A 19,738-nucleotide genomic window follows, 5' to 3' on the forward strand; every position below is an offset into this window, starting at 1 on the left:
TATTGGCCCATCTGCCTACTTATCTTAGCTGCTATGATGTCTGACAGGAGCTTCCATTTTATGCAGAGGCAACTTATTGGCCAGTAGTTGGATGGTATCGAACCCTTCTGGGGATCCTACATGATCAGGACCATCTGCCCTTGGGTTAACTGCTCTGCATGGGCCTCATCCATCAGCAGTTGGTTCATCTGAGCTGCCAGGTGTTCATATATATTGTATACATATCTACAAAATATAATATATAACAAACTATAATATATATTAAAAAAAATAGATGTCCAGGCTGAGCCCCCAAATGTTCCCCTTCTTGCCATGTCCCCTGATCTTAATGATGACACTGATGAGCACAGAGTCATTATCACTGACGGGAACTATGGTCAAAACTATGACAAGAGGACTCATATTGTGATTAAGCAGAAATATACTTTAATAGCTTGTTGCTCTTCATTCAAGCTTGCCTTAGTATTATATCAAGCAAAACTCTCTCTGCACTCCAGACCCCAGTGACACTCAGTGACACCCAGTGACACGTGCATCTGAAACAAACAAACTTTCTATTACTCATACTTCAGTCAAAACTCCCTCTCACAACTCCTGACAGCAGCACTAGCATATTAAGGAGTCAGAGAAGAAAGAAAATCTGAATCTGAATGCTGAGTGGCATTAAAAACCAGAATAGAGATATATAATACAGAGTAGCTGACAACACAGGACAAACACAATAGCTGATAATGTATTATTTAATGAAAAAGACAGTGATGAATTGCAGTTGTCAACTACTGTGTTATTAATTATTGGGATCATTGTGCCTTGAAATTCCTGTTACTGGCTGAGCACAATATTATGAACACAGTGTGAATAATAAGAATAGAGGATAATGACTTTTTGATGAAATTTTGATTTCTCAGCAGCATAATTATGAATTACCCCTCCTCCTTCAAAGATATTGTTAAGAACAACTAACCGTTCACAGTAATGAAGACAATCGTTCTTAATATATCCAAACTCAAAATGTGCTCTTGTTTCATGACTATGTTAATGTGACTAAACTGCTGTGTTTTAAAATATAGATGAAGAATTAGAACCTGCACTGCAGATATTTGAACATAATAATTTCAAGCTAAATTTTGACACGTTGTTTTGTGTATCATTTTATAGCCCAACTGAAAGACTTAAAACCTATACTACCTGTACTATACACCCTCATTTCTATCACACACACTGACTTTTACATTACTTGCACACAAGTGCTAATGAACACTCACTGTAGATAAACACAGATATCATCAACATTATTGAGAATTAACTCTGGACATCATGGCACATACTAGCACCAAATGAGATCCATCAGTAGGACTGCATTAGGAGAATCCAGTTATTAAATTATATTGAATCATAACCTTCAGCTCCATAGTAATTCCATGCCTACACACTGCCCCAAGCATGATGGGAGTTTGAAAACATGATGCCTCTTGTGCGTATGTAGCTGCAATTTCCTGTGATGTCAGCCATGACGCTGAGGTAATGCACAGTCCATTGGGGCAGGGTCAGTAAAGTGTGTAGGTGTCTTAATCACTACACTGACAAGTGTGGGAGGACTAACTTAGCTGACAGTGTGCTATAATAAAGTACTGACATCTGCATTACTTCTTGCTATGACGATCATGCAGTACACCAGATGCACATCTTGTATTACATAACAAAGAGTCTTCACATGATACAGCTCAGAGCTGTATAGTGTAAAAGCAGGATGTGGAGCAGTGAATCGCGAGGTAAACAACAGTAAACTCAGTCTTCTGGCTCCCTCTACTGGAGCTCCAACTGTGCATCTGTATATACTCCACACATTCCCCAATACCTCATCTTGACTTAGGGCAAACTAAAATGAAGATGCTGCACAGGAGGCAACTGAAATAAATACACCTGCAGCCTGACACATTACTGAGAGGGATATTGAGTTGTGTTTCAACAACCTTCTTCATCACCTTCATGTTACTTGTTTTTGCAGCAACATATTTCCTCATACAGTGGCCACCATGGCAATTCTGTATGCTTTAAGGATAATTAAACCTGGGCCCTATTTTTACATATTTGGGTCTGAAATGACTGATAAGGGCAGCATGGTGGCGGAGGTTAGCACTGTTGCAAGAAGGTTCCAGGTCCAAATCTGCTTGTTTGTAGTTTGAGTCTGGGTCCTTTCTGTGTGGAGTTTACATGTTCTCTTGGTGCTGTGTAGGTGTGAGTGTGATCATGAATGGTTGTCTGTCTCTGTGTGTTGGCCCTGTGATTGACTGGTGACCAGTCCAGGGTGTAACCGCCTCTCACCCAAAATCAGCTGGGATTGACTCCAGCCCCCCCCGCAACCAGTAAGGATAAGCAGTATAGACAATGGATAGATGGATGAATGGATGGATGATGGTAGGTAGTGTTGGAATTGGTCCGGCAACCACCAAATGGTCTACAATGGCTGCCACGTAATTCTTTGGGGCAAGTGCACCTGATCAAAGTAGGTCCACTAAAAGTGCTTGTTTTTGCCACTGACAGGCTCAGATTGTTAAAGATCCCTACAGAGATAAACCTGTAAAATCCTTTTGTTTAACCAGAAACAGCTGTTATATTATGCTCCTCTAAGCCACTGACAAAAACAGTCATTGTTCCTCACAGATCACGGGAGTTGTTGGTCCACCACTGTCTTCATTACTTAGCTTGTTTGTGTTATTGTGTGACTTTTTCTGACTTTTTTTTTTTTCCCCCGTATGCCGTGTCACTGTTGTGTACCATTGAGGATGTGCTTGTACACCTGGCTTCTTCCATTGCCATGATTAGTCTGCACGTGCATGACAGCCCCCTCTGTGGGGAGAGGCTTTGGAGGCAGAACTGAAGCACAGAGGAGAGGGAGGGGAAGTGAATCAAAGTTGTGCTCTCTTCCAAATTCAGAGACTCTCCACTCTCTTGTCAATGTTCCTAACTTTTTTTATCCTCCCTCAGATTCATCTAATACACACTGACCCTAATGAACATTTCACACACACAAAAGAACAGCCACTGTCTTGTATGAGCTTGTATGAACAGAATGATATACGTAATGTCTCACATACCATGATAAGTGTTCACTGGACATGATTCATCACAAGTCTCTCTTTCTTTCCACAAGATGGCAGCCCTCTCTTCATCAGTTCTACCTGAGCTGTGATTATTCACCGACTCTACATATCAGTAACATTCATTCAAGGTCACTGAGTAACTGCAAAAACAGGGAACATAGAGCAATTTTGAAATGTTTGATACAAGTGCTCACATAAAATCAAACTGCAGTATATGAAATGAATGATTAATCTGTATTGGCAGACCATGGTCGAAGCAGTTTAAAAGTGATAGTGTTTAGCTAAGACTTCCATATCCACCGCTGTTGAGCCACCGCTGGCAGAGTGAAGGATCATATACAAACCGTGGTAAATGATTTTAATGTGCCCTGACCTTAACAACTGCTCCAACAGATGATCTATCTGGTTTAAAGCTCTAGAGAAGTCCTGTAATCCATTAAGTACACATGAAACCCTTAAAACCAACCGATGACACTCGCAACCTTTGACATGGCTTGAAGCAGTAAGAGCCACACTAAATCACAAGTGAACTGTGGCAACTAAGCAGCCATATTAAAGGATAATTCCAGTACTTTTAAACCTAGGCCCCATTTTTATATATTTTGGGTTCAAAATGACTAAAAGGTAAAAAAAAACAAGTGTTGGATTTGATCCAATACATGGCCTCAGCCAGCAGCCATGAAACAGGCTGCGATGGCTGCAATGTAATCCAACTGCACCCGATCAAAGTAGGTCCACTAAAAGTGCTTGATTTTGGCACTGACAGCATTATGTGACAACATAATGACAACATTATGGAAAAGATCCCTGCAAAGATAGACCTGTCAGATCCTTTTGGTTTAACCGCTAACAGCCGTTATATTGATCTCTTCAATCACCAGACTCTATTGACAAAAGCAGCTATTTTATATTGCATCAGTTTGTTTGTGGTATTGCATTACTGAGGTGTTTCCAAATTAACCCTTTAAAACATCAAAATCACACAAACTCCTGGTGTTCCACAAGGTAAAATTAACGTTGTAAAAATAGGGCCCAAGTTTACCCACAAACAGCAGTGATTTAGAACTTCCTTCGAGCGTAAAATGGGCTCTGAGTTCACCTCATTATTTCACATCAGTGTCCAGCTACTGTTTATTGCAGGTCACTGTTATGTATGTTGATGATTTTGTTGGCAGCTTGCCAATCTTCCACCAGGAAACTACTTATTCACCCACACTCACAGCAATTTGGGGTTTGCTCAAGGACACTTATACACACACTTGTACAACAAAGGACCTGATTTACTGAACCTGATGTGTTCACTTATCGTCTCTGGTGTCACTTGAGCTGAGTGACTGTTAGTGTTATCATTCCAGACAGCACTGACACATGATCTGTCATAGATAATAACTAGGAATGAGCACCAATAATATATAATAACACAAACAATAATAACACAAACTACCAAATGCTTAGCTCTGATCCCGGTTTTATCTCCTCTCCTCCCAACATCTCATGGGTAGTGATCGACTCAACGTCTGCTTTAATCCAAAATAATTCAAGCATGTAATTCTGCCACAAGTAATATGTGTTTCAGCAATAAAGGCAGAAAAATTGGCCAATACTAAAAACAACAATATAGCATAGTTTGAACTGACTACGCCCTATGTGGCCACAGGATAGCTCACAGTGACTATCAAATAATCAAATGATTTTTGCTTGAAATGCACATCCCAACAAACTACAGATAATAAACCAAATATACCAATAATATTAGGTGTGACAGCACCCTAAATGGACAAATGAAAGGTCAACACCACACAGCAAAGTAAACAAATTCATCACTGACAAATGAAAATAAAAAGAGAAAAGGAGACATAACTCTAAGAGGACTACATACAAGGAACAGTACTAAACACAGACTGTCACTTTTTCCAACCCATTACTGTGGCCTGATGTTAACTCCCACTGGTATATCAGTCTGACTGGGAAAGATTCAATTAACACAAAGTAGATTAAAGAAAATGAAGCCTCCCAGGAAAGGATCTCTCTCAGACAGCAGAGCAGAAAGACACACGTCCTATTAAAAGGAATCACCAGCCATGTTCCTCTGACAATGACAGATAGAACTCATTAAACGTCTTTGTGAGGTATTCTTGCACAGAATGTTTTGAAATCCGGACCCCTAATCCCGCCCGAGTTTCCACTTCATCCGTGTGAGCAGGTAGACTGTGATGCAGCCTGGCTGTCCAGTTCTACTGCAGGAGTTAATGCAGTTTGACAAAGTCTGGACATCATGCACAAGTACGTAGCTACTGGCTATCAGGAGAACTATGTAGTTAATTTTGTCAGCTACATTTTTTATTTAGTCTTAGTCCTGAGTCAAATGTCCTTGTTATTTGTTATTTTTATCATAGTCAACCTCATCCTGCTTTTCTTAGTCAAGTTTTATGTGACTCAGAGTCTGGGCATCTTAATCAAAGACAGCTGTAACTATGTTAGTCTAGTTTTAGTCAATGGAAATCGCTGATATTTTAATACTTATTTCATATAAGTTTTGATCTTGTCATTAGATCACTTTGCAGAAAAGTGTGTGTTCTCTTGGTCTGATGGTATCAGTTTAAGGAATACTTGTTTCAGACATGGAACAAGTTCTGATTTGGACATTTATTTATTCAACAAATATCACCTCCATTCTTTCTTCAGAGAACTCAGAGAGTCAACGTTATCTTACCCTCTGTAAAATAGCTGATGTAGTGAGCTGCCGGTGTAGTCTAGGTGTAGTCATGATATGAAGCCCTGCTGCATTTGAAATATAAAAAAAAAAAACATAAATTCTTTTCATTTTTTAAACTACATTTTAGTCTTGTCTTTTTTGTCAGCAGTATTGCATGTTCATATAGTCAATTAGTGTAAAATGAGAGATCGGTGCAGTCTCCTCTTGTCTTAGTCGTGGAAGAAAAGGTTCTTGATTTAGTCATAGTAAAATTATACTAATACTGTGAGACTAGCACAAACATTTTTCATGCAAATACCTCCTCCACAAAACTCATCTATTCAAAGATACATATTACAAAATGAGCAAACACAAGGCCGCTATTATAAAATACTGAACTGCTTAAAACTGCATTGCAACATTTTTACTAAAGTAAGTCATTAGCATCTCCTGAACACAGCTTTACAGCACAGCTTTTACAACACATGCTTCACTATGAGGTCAACCTACTGCTAAGTATCAGTGCCAAAATATGCACTGACAATTTGCTGCTCATGCAAAGGGCAGAAAAAGGAATTTCTCCATTGCAGCTGAAAGCTTGCAGCTGATGTGAAAATGTAAAAAATAAATGTAAAAGCACACATTAGGCACACAGAGGAGTGATGTTAAAAATACAAGCAGAAAATGTTTAGTCACTGGCTTGACTGGACACTGATCGCTAAGTGATTATAGTATGGTAATTACAAGAGGCAGCTCATACTAAACATAATCAGCTAAATCAATGTAAAATGGTAAATGGTCTGTATTTGTATAGCGCCTTCCTAGTTATTTCAACTACTCAAAGCGCTTTACATGACATCCTCATTCACCCATTCACACATCATTCATACAGGAGGAATGTCATTTGGAGGAGACTATTCTTTCATACACATTCACACACTGAAGCCATGCTTCAGGAGCAAGTTGGGGTTCAGTGTCTTGCCCAAGGACACTTCGACATGTTGACCCATAGGAGCTGGGGATCGAACCCCCGACCTTCTGATTGAGGGACGACCCACTCTACCCCCTATGGGCGAATGTGATGTCTAAGTGACGCCGTCACTAAAAGTGTTTGGTTTCAGCAAAACATGATCTAATTATAGCTTCAAAGTTTTTGATTCTGACCTTTAATTACAGCATGCACATCAGTATAAGTTGGGTCATCTTAACACATTCAATCTATACAATACGTAAGACACTAGCACTGCAAAGACTGTCTACAACAGTCAACATAAATCCAAAGCACAAATCCAATCAAAGCAGATAACACACGGCAAATCTGTTTGCATTGTAATCTAAGCATTGGGTGTCTCAAGCACAGCTCTGTATTCCTGAACTTACATGCAAATCTTACACCAGTATAAAAATATGATATAAAAATGATATGATAAACTTTGTAATAGAAAGAACTGCTTTGAATGTCTTAACATAATTAAGAATGAAGACAGAGAGGAAAGTACCAGAGCAGATATACTGTATGCTCAAGCACAAGTATGAGTGCTGACAAAACCCCAAGTGTTAAAGCCATCTCATTCAAATTCTTAATAGCATTTAAACACGTTGGGATTCACTGATCTTTGATCTGATCACTGAACGTTTCTCTCTCAGTACTCAAACACCTCATTTTAAGATATCTGTGAATACTGAGAATCACTGTGACAGCAGTGCCTTCTTTATCACAAGTTTCAAATCTGTAAACCTCACTGTGTGGAACTTGTTGGGATCATTTTATGAAGGATACTGAGTCAGCAACAACCAGCGATGACAGCAGCAATCGTTTTCAACGTGACAATCGCAAGGTTAACAGTAGAACAGGAATCTTTCACACTACAAAGCAATCCACCAGGAACGAGTACTCGTGCGTCTTTGATCGGCCACCACAGCACTTTGCCAGATGATGCCGCACATCAAATGTAAGTTGTAGCCCCTTCATGCTACACACATTTAGAACATAAATGTTTAAATCTAGAATAGAATAAGAGAAAAATAGTATAACATATACACGCACACATCCAGAAAGGATTTCTACAGTGCACTTGGGGAGATAGTGATGATCATATGGTTGACTTGGTCAGACGATGCCATGGGCACTGATCATCTCAGCATCTTCTGCTCTTCCTTTACCAAAGCTGATGAGTGTCTCTGTCATAGCTAATACATCTTTCAGCAATAAAGGCACAAAAACAACATTAAAACTAAATTATACACTGTTGCCCATAAAGTTGGAATAATTGTTCAATACCCCCAATTTTGTTAAAGCCTGAATACACAGTTTGCAAAGGTTAATTGTGGTTTAAGTTTCACTGTGATATGTTTGGAAGAGTTTGATCAATAAAGTTGAGAAGATATAAACTTTATTTATCAAGAATAAATCACACTGTCACAATCATTTCATGAGAAGAGGTAAAAAACATTTGATTCCAACTTTATGGGCAACAGTGTAGTTAAGTTTGTAGACCTACTGGCCACCATATCAGCATGTGCTGCCATCACCATGGTGAGCCAGCTTCAGCTGTTTCGCTGGATGACCTGTCTTTTTTTTTCTTTTTGCCAGAGCCCTCTGTATTGGCACCCCTGCACAGCTGACAGACTGGCTCCATTCAAATGAAGAAGTGAACTGCTTTGTTCACGTAGTGCTAAAGATGGTCTGAACACATGTTGTGATGTTGATGTAGATGATGTTTAGCAGGAAGAATGTTTCCCATGTTCACCATCTCGTTTTTAGTGTGTTAGCGCGCTAACGTTTACAGGTACAGATGACGCTGGTGGGAACGTCATTAGCTTTGTAAATGTTTGGTCATAAACCAAAGTACTGGACAAATTTCAACCTGATGATGGCTCCAGATAAAAAGAAGATTTATCTTTCTCTTACAATTCATTACATCTGTAAGAGGCCATGAAGTGTGAATGTGTATCAGTGCCTGCAATTCAAACTGATCAATTGATAATTAAATGAATATGTTGCACTTTGCAGCGTGTTTAATAGACAATAATGACTCTACCTCATTTTCAGAATTGAGAATGAAAAATCTGTTGGGAAATCATCAGCACCTTGAAAGCATTCTTAATAGAATATAGGGCTCAGCTGCAGTAGTAACAGTTGTGCCAGCCTGCGGTGGATGCAGAGCAGTAAGTCCTTCAACTGTGCAGATGAGTGACTGAGGAGTAGTGGGGATGATGAATGGGTTAATCCACACACGGATCCACTCTGCAGTGATGGGGTTTAGCTGGGGCACCCACGCCACCGGCCAGATTAGACAGCACCTAATGCTTTGTAAGATGATTACATCTATTTCAGGAGGCCTTTATTCCATTGCAGAGTTGTATGTGTTTGATTGAATTGCATGGACCTATTGTTCCTCATCACTGCCAGATGAATTTGGTAAGACGTTGAGTGAGTATGAGTGGGTATAAAAGCTCTGCATGCACACTAAAGCCACGCAATGATCAATAACAATAATTAAAAAAAGGCCATGAAAATGGAATTGTGTCCAGTTATAGACTTGAAAAACTAGAGTTCAAACATTCAGCTAACAAGAGTCACTGCTTTCTGTCACTACAACTTTATATATTCTAATGACATCTGAAGGTGTCTGGTCAGTAAATGGCATTAGTTAACTGTGAGTGGCTCACTCCATGTTGGTCAATGATGAGTAATACTAAATATTAGTTTGTAATAACAGCTTGTGGTCAGTGGAAGATTTTGTGTGCACAGCAGTTTGAGTCCAAGATATGTGCGTGTTCCTGCAGAACATCTGTTGCAGGATATTATGTAAGCATTCAAATGTAGGGAAAGATTATAAAATGTAATCCACACATTAAATGAAAAACTAGTCCTAATGGAACTCATCCACACGTTTAATGTTTATGATCTAGGAAATATTTATTTTGAAATAAAGTAACAGCCAAGAAACTGGAGGAATGAGTGTACAATGATATAATTCAATTAACTTCAAGGAAAATAGTATGTTAATATAGTCAGGCCCTTGTTTATTTGAGGTTTTGTAAGTGTTCACAGAGTCTGCGTACCAATACATTTCCTTGTGTAGATGCATAGAAGTGTGGCATGTGCAGTGCGTATACACTAGGGATGTGCATCTCCATCACTGGGGCCAAGGCCAGATGCAGATCGATTGCAGACAATCTCGTACATTAAAGATATGTATGAGGCAACTATCAGTGCAATATGACATGATGATGTTGTATATTACAATGCCTGACGAGGCGTTGCAATGCTATTCAACACAATGCAAAAGAATACAATGCTTTGCAATTCAATGTGGTTCACAGTTTTACTTCAATCAAACTTTAACTCAAGCAAGCAGCAAATCATGAATCATCTAAAAAAGCAACTTTTTTACTTCTAATACTACAACTCAGTAAGCACCTCATTTCTTTTTGACCTCTAAAAACACTTGGCCATTCCACAAACAGCCCTTTTTCACAAGTCCTAGTCCAAAAAATGAAAAACTGAGTTAATTCAAAAGTAATAATAATAATACCTTGAATTTATATAGCGCCTTTCAAAAGACCCAAGGACGCTTTACAGACAAAAAAAAAGTAGAAAAAACGGTAACTATTATTGGCAGTTTTCTGATGAAGCTGGAGGCACAAATGCACAACATGACTTTAATCACAAATCACCTAATTTTAGAAAAAAAATAGTGTACATTACAACATATTTGTTTGTAGCTAAGATATTAACCTTTCACTTGTTTCTGGTTAGAATACTTGGATATAAATTATACCAAAGAAATACGGCAGAGAGTAAAAAGTGTTCGTTAGTGTAACGTTTGTACATCATATCATATCAGGTTTGGAGTTAATCTGCAGATGCTCCTGTTCAAAACAATACCAAACTTTTCTAAAGATGACAGTTTTTAAGCTGCAGACAGGCAGACAGATGCATGCATGCACAAACACAACTGAACACATGGTCCCCACCTGGCTGATGCCTGGCCGGGATAATAAAGGGATAATGAATCCAATTTTACCGATACAAAGACATGAACTTTGATGCCAATGTAGTGATGCGAATTGGTGAGTCTTACCATCCCTAGTGCACAGTCAGTCAGTCAGTCAGTCAGTCAGTAATATTACTGTCCATGTTGTGGAAATTGTTTTTGCCTCACAATAGAACAATAAAAACTTTACAGAGGGACTTAAGTAGAGAGAGAATACAGGTTTCCCATCAGAAAAGAAAAAGACTATTAAAAAAACTGATAAACAGAAATGATACAAAAATAGAATTAAACTAACTAAAACAACTAACCAACCAAGTAAAACAGAATAATTTAATACAAACCTAATCAACATACAGATAAAACATCAGCTGGTTATGAAAAGCCAAGAGTTGCATTACACACTGTAGAAGAGTTAACACAGATCAGCTCAGATTAAAGCAAGTGTGTCTACTTCTGGTGTGTCCTTTCAAATTACAAATATACAAAAACTGTATACATTGACCTCTCCAGAAATCAACTGAGCATCAACAATATAAGAAGTCAGATTATCTGAGGACTAGAACCACAAATAGTAGTGACAATCCCTGGTTTGGGCTAAGATATGTAATTAGTTAGGGTTGGCAGGCTGGATCAGGCAGATAATAACCAGCAGTAGCTGACATCAGTACAGGACCCGGCCTTCAGCACTGGATCATACGGTTAACACAAGTCTTATTCGATTTCTGTAACCAGCCACATGAAAGAACTGAGGAGACGAGACGCTGGGCTTTAGCATTCTAACTGAGCTATCACGGTTTAAGAGAGAATGCTGGCACAGGTACAGGCGGCATGATGACAGTTAGTGGATTGTCACAGATCTACTATCTTGGCTTTGTCACAACTGATGGAAAGATAAGGAGCAGGACACCACAACCACACTGAGCTTGACATGGTAGGAGAATGTCTATTTGAAGATATCAGCCAGGTGTGGCAGATGTGCATGTGCATTAGGGAAGGGGTACTGAGGTGAAGCTCAGTCCATACAGACATTGTGAGTCAAAGAACTTGGTAAGGAGTGGGAATGGGAGTGTGAAGAACTGATGGGCCGCTGTGCACTGACTGAAACCAGGCAGGCTTCGTTCTAATATCAGTGCAGGTGCCAACATGTCCAGCTGTGGCCCTGCATAATTTGATACACACTGTAAACCACTACTAAGCTCTGCATACACAGATGTGTTCCGCACCACAACACCAACAAAAGGAACCATTTAGAGATAATAGGAAGACGGATGGAGAATACAATATATACATACAGTGAACACAACAGAGGTCCAGTTAGCTCCTCTGATGCCTCAATCCCTTTTTTCTGTAGTCACTTCAGGGCTCACAGTGCTACACAAACCTCACCATCTCGTGTAAACTTGATGTGATCTGTGAAACAATTCAGGGAAAATAAAATGCTTGCATCTAAGTATAGTGGAAGGCAACTCTCATAGACCTCATCCATGTTCTTCTGCACTATAGAGAACCCTGTAAAGGATAAGTCTGGTTGTTTTATTATCATCAGATCAATCTAATGAAACCCCCCAAACCAACGCAGAATGGGTCCCAGTATTGTCTATGTATCAAAAATGTGATTTATCTTCTTCCTCTGTGCCATAAACGTCCATTGTTGTGCAAAAACTACTGAAGAGAACAATGAGCCACAGTGTTAAACTGGGTGACAGGTTCCTTATCACCATGAACACATGTACCGTTCATGGGGATTTTGACTCAACCCCATACTACATACTTACAGACTTACATAGATACATACTTCCTTGGGTACCAAGTTTTTTTTCTTAGTATGTAAACATACTTTTAAAGACATGGGTCTTCAGTAGGGACCAATGAGCTACAGGCTGTAAGCCAGACAGACAGAGGGTTCTGAAGGGCTAACCAAAACACTGTGGGTTTGGTTTTTATGGAATTTGTTAACAACATTACGAATATTTCCTGCATTATCCTTTATTAGAGCCAGTAATACAAGAGATGGGAATTTTTAAAAAATTAAACAAACCTTCTAAAAATGAAATGCATAACTATTGACGTGATGAACACATAAATGCAGCTGAAGTGTCACAGGTAATGCACACCAAAGCTCTAGAATGTGTGTGGACGGGCTGTGAGGAAGCTTTAGGCGAGCCCAGGCTCACCTGTGGGTGCATCTTTCTGACATGACTCCTGCAGGTGTCCAGATGTGGCAGCTGGTGAGACCAGGGGGGTTCATTCATAATTCACAACTTGACTGACACCACAGTCTTTTTGACAACTACATCAGTATGTTGTTTCTTGTTTGGCGCATGTTACCCGTCCACCTGCTCTTGTCATACTCATCCGGGCCTCGGTGCACAGCCCAGCAGAGACAAGCAGTGACTAAATCTGTACCTTCGGTTACACGGGCAGACCTGCTGCTGTCCTACTGTATCTGTCTCCTTCCTGCCAGGCTGCTACTTCAGTCCCAGTTGCATTATTCGCTGCAGTGTGTCAACCCTAAAGAGGCTGTTAGGCTGAGTGGTCAGTCAGCCTCCAACTAGTCACTGCTGAAGTGACAGCAGGCAGCAAAGTATGCCTCAGTGATACACATCCATGCAACTGCTATTGGACTGAGAGCAATGCTGATTGTGTATGAGAGAGATGAAGCCGCCTCAGAGAAAAACTCTGGATGGTGGATTATGCAGTAGCTTGGGTGTACGATTTCGCCTGGTTCAGAAAAGTGCTGATGTTTGACCTTTGACAGAAGCCTCGTCTATTTCCTGCACGTTCAAACTACTGTCGGGGAGACGAGAGCCAATGCAGGCCTGCATGTAGCATTGTTTCTCATGTATAAGACGCAGAAACAAATGATCTAATTTTGCTATGATCCATTGAGAACAGCCTTAATAAAACAGGAGTGGGAACATGTTCATTCATTGTAACTACTTCTCTCCACTCTGATGTATTTGATGGATCTGAATGTTGTCCTTAGATTGTGTACTTGTCAGGCTTAAAAACAGATAATACATTATGAACTTCTTTGGCACAACACCAAAGGAAGAGGATCTAAAGTTCACATAAGAAATATTTCAACTCGAAGCAGCTTGACTCTGTACCAATCTCCAAAGGCTTTACGAAGATCAGCAGCCAGTGATGTGAATGTAGAGTTTGTCCATATGCTGTGACACCTCGGCTGGTTTTTCCTACCAGCGGTGGGCTTAGGTTTACAAAATGACAATTCCAGAGCCTCACAGACGAAGGTGGTCAGAGCCTTTGAAGAGCAATTTGCAGGTAAATTTTTTTCTGATATTCATATTAATTAATAATTTGTAAGTTTTTTTTTTTTTCTTTTCACTGGAATTCTCACTGTTATTTTCAATTTCTGATGTAGCTGTTGTGTATATGTGAATTTCCCCTTTGGGGGATGAATAAAGGTGCATCTTAATGCACAATTTAATATGTTTTACAAGATATAAGGGCAGAAATTCAAGAAAAAGCGGGCGTTTTCCACAAAGCTCCTAAGAACGCTCTGTTTGTCAACAACGTGTCATATGGCGTAATATAATGGAGTTGCCGTCCGCTGCAGCAGTAGGAGGTAGTGGGTCTGAGCGTCTGTTACAGCGAGTACAGTAGCTTTTAGTGGTATTTCAGATACATCATCATGGTAAATTATTGTGCAGGCTGCACAAACTCTAACCAGTCAGCACATGTCTACAGTTCTCCCAGCAGGAAAAGGAGAGCTGCTGCTGTTCCTTCAGCACACACAGCTGCTTCACAGGGAGCAGCAGCTTCTTGTTCTGCTGCCGCAGCGTGTGGTGATCGCGGACACGTCACAGACTCAGTTCAGCCAAAACATGCCCCGTGCACCACAAGTCTGGTTTTCTGACTTTTGCTAACTTCCAAATTTGTCAGCACAGTTTCAGTAATGAGAAGCAGCGTGACACAAACTAAGTGTAATCAGGCAGCGACTTTGATGAAAATCTACTTCCTTGATCATTTTCCAACACATTAATTGGATGGGGCCACTAACCTGCAAGTAGCTCTTTATTGGGTATGGAAATCATAAGGTCGACCCACGGCGCCCCCACGGCGCCCCCACAGAGCTCTACAGCTCAACCACTGTCTGCAAGTTCACTTTACAGTCAGGCCTGTATGTCACATTATGAGCAGGGTGAAACACAGCAGGGCTTGGGCTGGGTGGGGGGGCTGGTGTTGAGTGGTCTACAATCCACTTTTTCAGATACTTCCTCATTTCTAACTTGGCATTGCACTTCTCTGTTATGAAAATGAAAAAAAACAAGCACTTTGCTCACATCATGCTATAGTAACTTGTTAGAAGCACTCACTAACTACCACACTCAGCTGACAAAGCTTCTCATAAACAGAGTTGTCACTTTTTATTGTGATCCTACTTTATTAGGATTTTCAATTTCCAATGTGAATTTGAAAACAAGGAGAAGTAAATTGTTCAGTCAGTTGCTGTTCAAAGCTGAACGTACAACAGAGGAAACTATCAAGTTAAATCATTAAAGATCGGTGCAGTGGTTAGCAGTGTCAAGTCACAGCAGGAGTGTTTCAGGTTCCAACCTGCCAGCTGGGGTCTTAGAGTGTTTGCAGGTTCTCTCTGCCTTCCTCCCACAGTCCAAACACATGCAGCTTAGGTTAATTGTTGACTCTAAATTTCCCGTGAGTGTGAGTATGAGCGGTTGTCTGTGTCTATGATGACTGTGTCTATGCGACCAGCCCAGGGCGTAACCCACCTCTTGGCTTCAGCCCCCACAAGACCCTTAAGAACGAGTGGGTAATGGGTGAATAAATGAATGAATAACCGTTCAAGAATGACGGCCACACACCATCTAATCAGTCTGTAATGTTTGGTGAACTAGACAGCAGCCAGTCATGTACACCTTTAGTACTCGAAACGAATTTGAAATTTGCGTTGAAAGCCACTACAATATGAACATGATGGACAATAACAGCAGCTTGATGGACTGGTTGTGGTTCGCTGACTTACCAAGAAGTGCTTCAAACAGGTTGCTTTTGAAAATCCCCATGACTCTCTGAATGGCAGTTTTGAGCTGCTGCTCCTCTGGCTTCCTCAGTTTAGTGCAGTAGTCCTCCAACAGCCCCAGGGCTCGGGCTGTGTCTGCACAGGGGGGGGGGGCACATAAGACACCAGTGGTCTGTTTTCTTCACATGACAATATATATATTCATTATATCTCAGTTTGCTAACATTTTGGATGATGTGAAAATATTGTGTATGATGACAAACTTTGGCCATATCTGCCCTAAAATTATAGATACACGGCTGTGAATATAGAGATGAGCTGAGATAAGTCCAGGTGGGTTCACCCTCCTCTGCAGCTGTACTGGCATCGTGCTGCAAAGACAACAGTCGCTGTGCACAGTTTATTACAAAAGGACAGAGAACGATGTATTATTCCAAAATAAACAGCAAAAACGGATAGTACAGATGTTTTAAAGTGCGGTTGTAAGAGGTCCTTATCCATAGTCAGAGTATTACCTACAGAAGGCGGTCAGCACGCCCCCAGTTTGGAGGAGCAGGGTGGAGTCCTGGCACAGACACTAAGCTGCTGTGGACGGGGGCAGCAGAGAAACGCATTTTAGCCACCTAAAAAACTCAATATCAGCTTAAGTGTACGCCACATTTAGAATATTGTCATCGCTTTACAGTAGCGTCATACAGCCCTTTTCCAACAGGGGACTGAAGCTGTTGTATATAAAAAAAATGCTCTCTTCAAAGCTGCCAGACTTCATTGACAAAAGTAGTCATTTTACCTCGTAGAACACCGGAGGAGTTGCTGGACTACTAAAACAAAAGATTAATTTCCCTGACATAAAGGGCTGTCTGACAGGATAGTAAAGTGGTGGAAATATTAGAAAGGTTGCCTCCACATAAGCTGATATTGATTTTTTTATTTTTTTTTTTTAGGTGGGCCTTTTTTTAAGTGGCTAAAACACATCTTGTTGCTGACCCTGTCCACAGCAGTGCATTGCTTTGCATCCATGTAGGTACTCCCGCCCGCTTCTCCAGACTGCAGATGTACAGACAGCAGCTCACTGTAGGTACTACACTGACTATGGACAAATGCCACAACACAACACAACACCACTTCAAAAAAATCCAAACTATTCCTTTAATGTGCTGCTATGACAGCCTCCACTCTTCTGGTTGCAGGCTCCCATAGTTGTTGGATCCTGGCTGCAGGGATTTTGGTCTCACTCAGCCACGGAGGGCACTGGTGTGGTCCAACACTAGTGTTGGGTGATGAGGTCTTCATGGCTGGGGTAGAGGTCTGGGTTAGAGCTATGGCAGCCAAGGTCCTCCACAGTAAACTAGGAACACCAGTTCTCTGTGGGGCTAGCTTTGTGCACAGGGGCACTAACATACCGAAAGAGGCCAGGGACAAAGACAAACTGTGTTGTAAGTACACTGCTGTCTCTGAGGAGGGATGAACACATAACTTTGGCCACAGAGTCCATATTTTAGGGCCAACAGAAGCCAAAAGCTTGGATAATGAAGCTGGAGTTTACTGTATACAAACGCAGATACACATCCATGATGGTTGCATTCAGTATTGACAGAGAGTGATGTTGGAGGAGCAAAAACACTTGCGGCACCAACAGTGACTCACCTTTCTTCCTGATAGGCATGGCTGACCGTGTAAACGTGACTCACTAAGGCTTCCAGTTCTGTCTTCAGTGCATGGTCAAAAAGTTCTTTCTCACTGGGAAAACAGGAAGGGGTTTGATCAACCAACCTCTTCTCCGAGAGCTCCGAGAGAAGAGAACTTACAGCAGTGGCTCTCAAAGGGGAGTCCAGGGACCGCCGGGTGTCCCCTGAGAGGGTCCAGGGGGGGGGGTCTGTGTCCAGCAAAACTTAAAAAACTCAGCAGACTAGATTTGAGCTCAGATAAATGAGGAGATCGCAGGTGTGTCTGTCCAAGATGACAGCACCAACAGTGATGTGCAAGATAACCTCCCCGTAGCAAAGGCTCATCAGCTGGGATCTACTGTGGATGTAGAGTCAGGAAGCCTGGAAGCCTCTGGCTCTCATCCCTCCTGCTCTGCTTGGGTCTCCTTCTAAAAGCCTTTGTTCAGGGCACAGGCATGCCTCGTCATGACCGATTCACTGCTGGTCCAGGCAGCCTCTCTCAGACACAGCTGGAGCCAGACGGGTGGACACGGGGGGGGGGGCATCAGGTCCTCAGTGCCGGACGAAGAGCGTGGAGAAGAACCGGTTCAGTGTCCCATGGTGGGGGGCAGCTGTGGGCTCCGAGGGCTGCCCGGGTTAACGCTCTCTGCTCCGTCCACGCTGGCACACAGCCCGGCTGGTGTGGCGGTCCTGGGTCGGTCCTCTGTCCGGTCTGAGCAGCTGGTCCACATCATTCATTCATCCCGACGGTCCATTCCTCAAGTTGGTCTACGTGCCTGCCTGCCAGCCTGCCAGCCAGCACGCAGGACAAAAGGAGCAGCACCCCGCCAAGACGCCAAAGCAATGTTTTAAAAGCAATGTCCGCTGTCCCGGCGTTTTCTCCTCACAACGATTTAGGAAATGTCAGCTACCACACAGCAGTCAGCTCAGAGTTTGTGTCTGCAGGCTGTGACTTACAGGAAGACGTGTGTGAGCTCCCTGTGAGGCGGCCAACGACAATTCCGGACCCTAAGAGTGCTCCATCGCTGCCTGCTCTTCCTACGGCTGGACGGAAACATGCGTGTGGTACATTAGTTAGCTAGCACTCGTGCTAAATCAGCAGGCAGCCGAGCCAAGTGAAAGGATGCTCTCCCAGTGCGACGCCTGGCTGTAGGAGAATACCTGCCTGCCTGCCAACTGTGGGAGAAAACGCATGGCTTTCAAATGTCTCCATGGATGTTCATATTCGGTAAAATGGTGACTGTGCATTCGGCCGAAATGTCTCCTGATAAAAAACAGCACTGTCCTCGAGCTGCCACATCTCTTTATTCTTTAACCAGGTGGTGTACAGCAGCGTTAGCCATATGAACTGACAGCATCACCAACAGTTTTAAGTGCCAGGAACAAGTCAGACACAACGAGGAACAGGACTTCCGTTTGTAGCTTTTAAAATAAAACACTTGTTAACCATACGTTTGTGTGGCTTCGAAACAAAAGGACAGCACTTTTTATACATATGTGTGTTTTTTTCTGCATTATGCATTTGTTTTGTGAACCATTCATCTTTAATACCGTAAATTCTTTAACAGTCTGTCAGTCTAAACACGATCAGACACTAGTCACTCAGTGAGTCACACTGTGGCACATGTGGGACGGGATTTTAATGGTGGTACAGTGTTGGGATGAACTTCCCTTGTTGTGGAGGAACAAACTCAAATAGCACTCCTCACTAGTTCAGAGGAGGCCCACATTTGCATGTTTTCCCTCTAACTGAAAGCCTGAGAGGCAGGAATGCAGTGACAGAAATAAGATGTGTGACATTTGTAGCACTCATCTTTTAATTTTATCCCTTTATTCAGTGATTATACAGGATTACACTACATTGATGATATGTTTTTGGCTCATCTAAACACCCCAATAGCCCACAAAGATAGTTTCATTTTAACCAAGTGCCAAGCCCCATGCTTTTATTTTGAAGGCTAAGTCACCTGACCTGAGGACCCAATGCGGAGAGCTTGACGCAGCTGTTTAACTTACCTTAGCAACGCAGAGGCTGCTCGCTGGTTAGCTGCCTTCCGCCTCGATTGACAAGACGCGATAACCAATCAAATAGTGGGATTTCTTGTCGCATCAGGGCGGATCAACCAATAAGGAAGCTTTAGACCTGTGCGAGGTGAGAGTTGAAATACTGCTGCATTAAATGTACTGTAGGAAATGTGAAAATCCCACATTATTCTTCCATAACTGGACCTTCTTCTATTTCTTGTTCTTCTTCTTGTCCTTCT

The 19,738-nt window shown here is 41.7% G+C and overlaps 1 protein-coding gene across 1 annotated transcript in view; it reads right to left on the bottom strand.

The window, feature by feature from the left end:
- dlg2 (discs, large homolog 2 (Drosophila)) overlaps positions 1-17,473 on the bottom strand; it is a 166,485-nt gene extending 149,012 nt beyond the window's left edge. The window contains exons 1-2 of the mRNA XM_070843077.1: positions 17,455-17,473; positions 15,811-15,942 (exon numbers count right to left, since the gene is read on the bottom strand). Of these exons, the coding sequence (XP_070699178.1) occupies positions 15,811-15,942; positions 17,455-17,473 (151 nt within the window). The remainder of the gene's footprint in view (positions 1-15,810; positions 15,943-17,454) is intronic.
- Between the last annotated feature and the right edge of the window lie 2,265 nt (positions 17,474-19,738).

Source organism: Pempheris klunzingeri, chromosome 14 (genome assembly GCF_042242105.1).
Source record: "Pempheris klunzingeri isolate RE-2024b chromosome 14, fPemKlu1.hap1, whole genome shotgun sequence".
Classification (NCBI taxonomy): Eukaryota; Metazoa; Chordata; class Actinopteri; order Acropomatiformes; family Pempheridae; genus Pempheris; species Pempheris klunzingeri.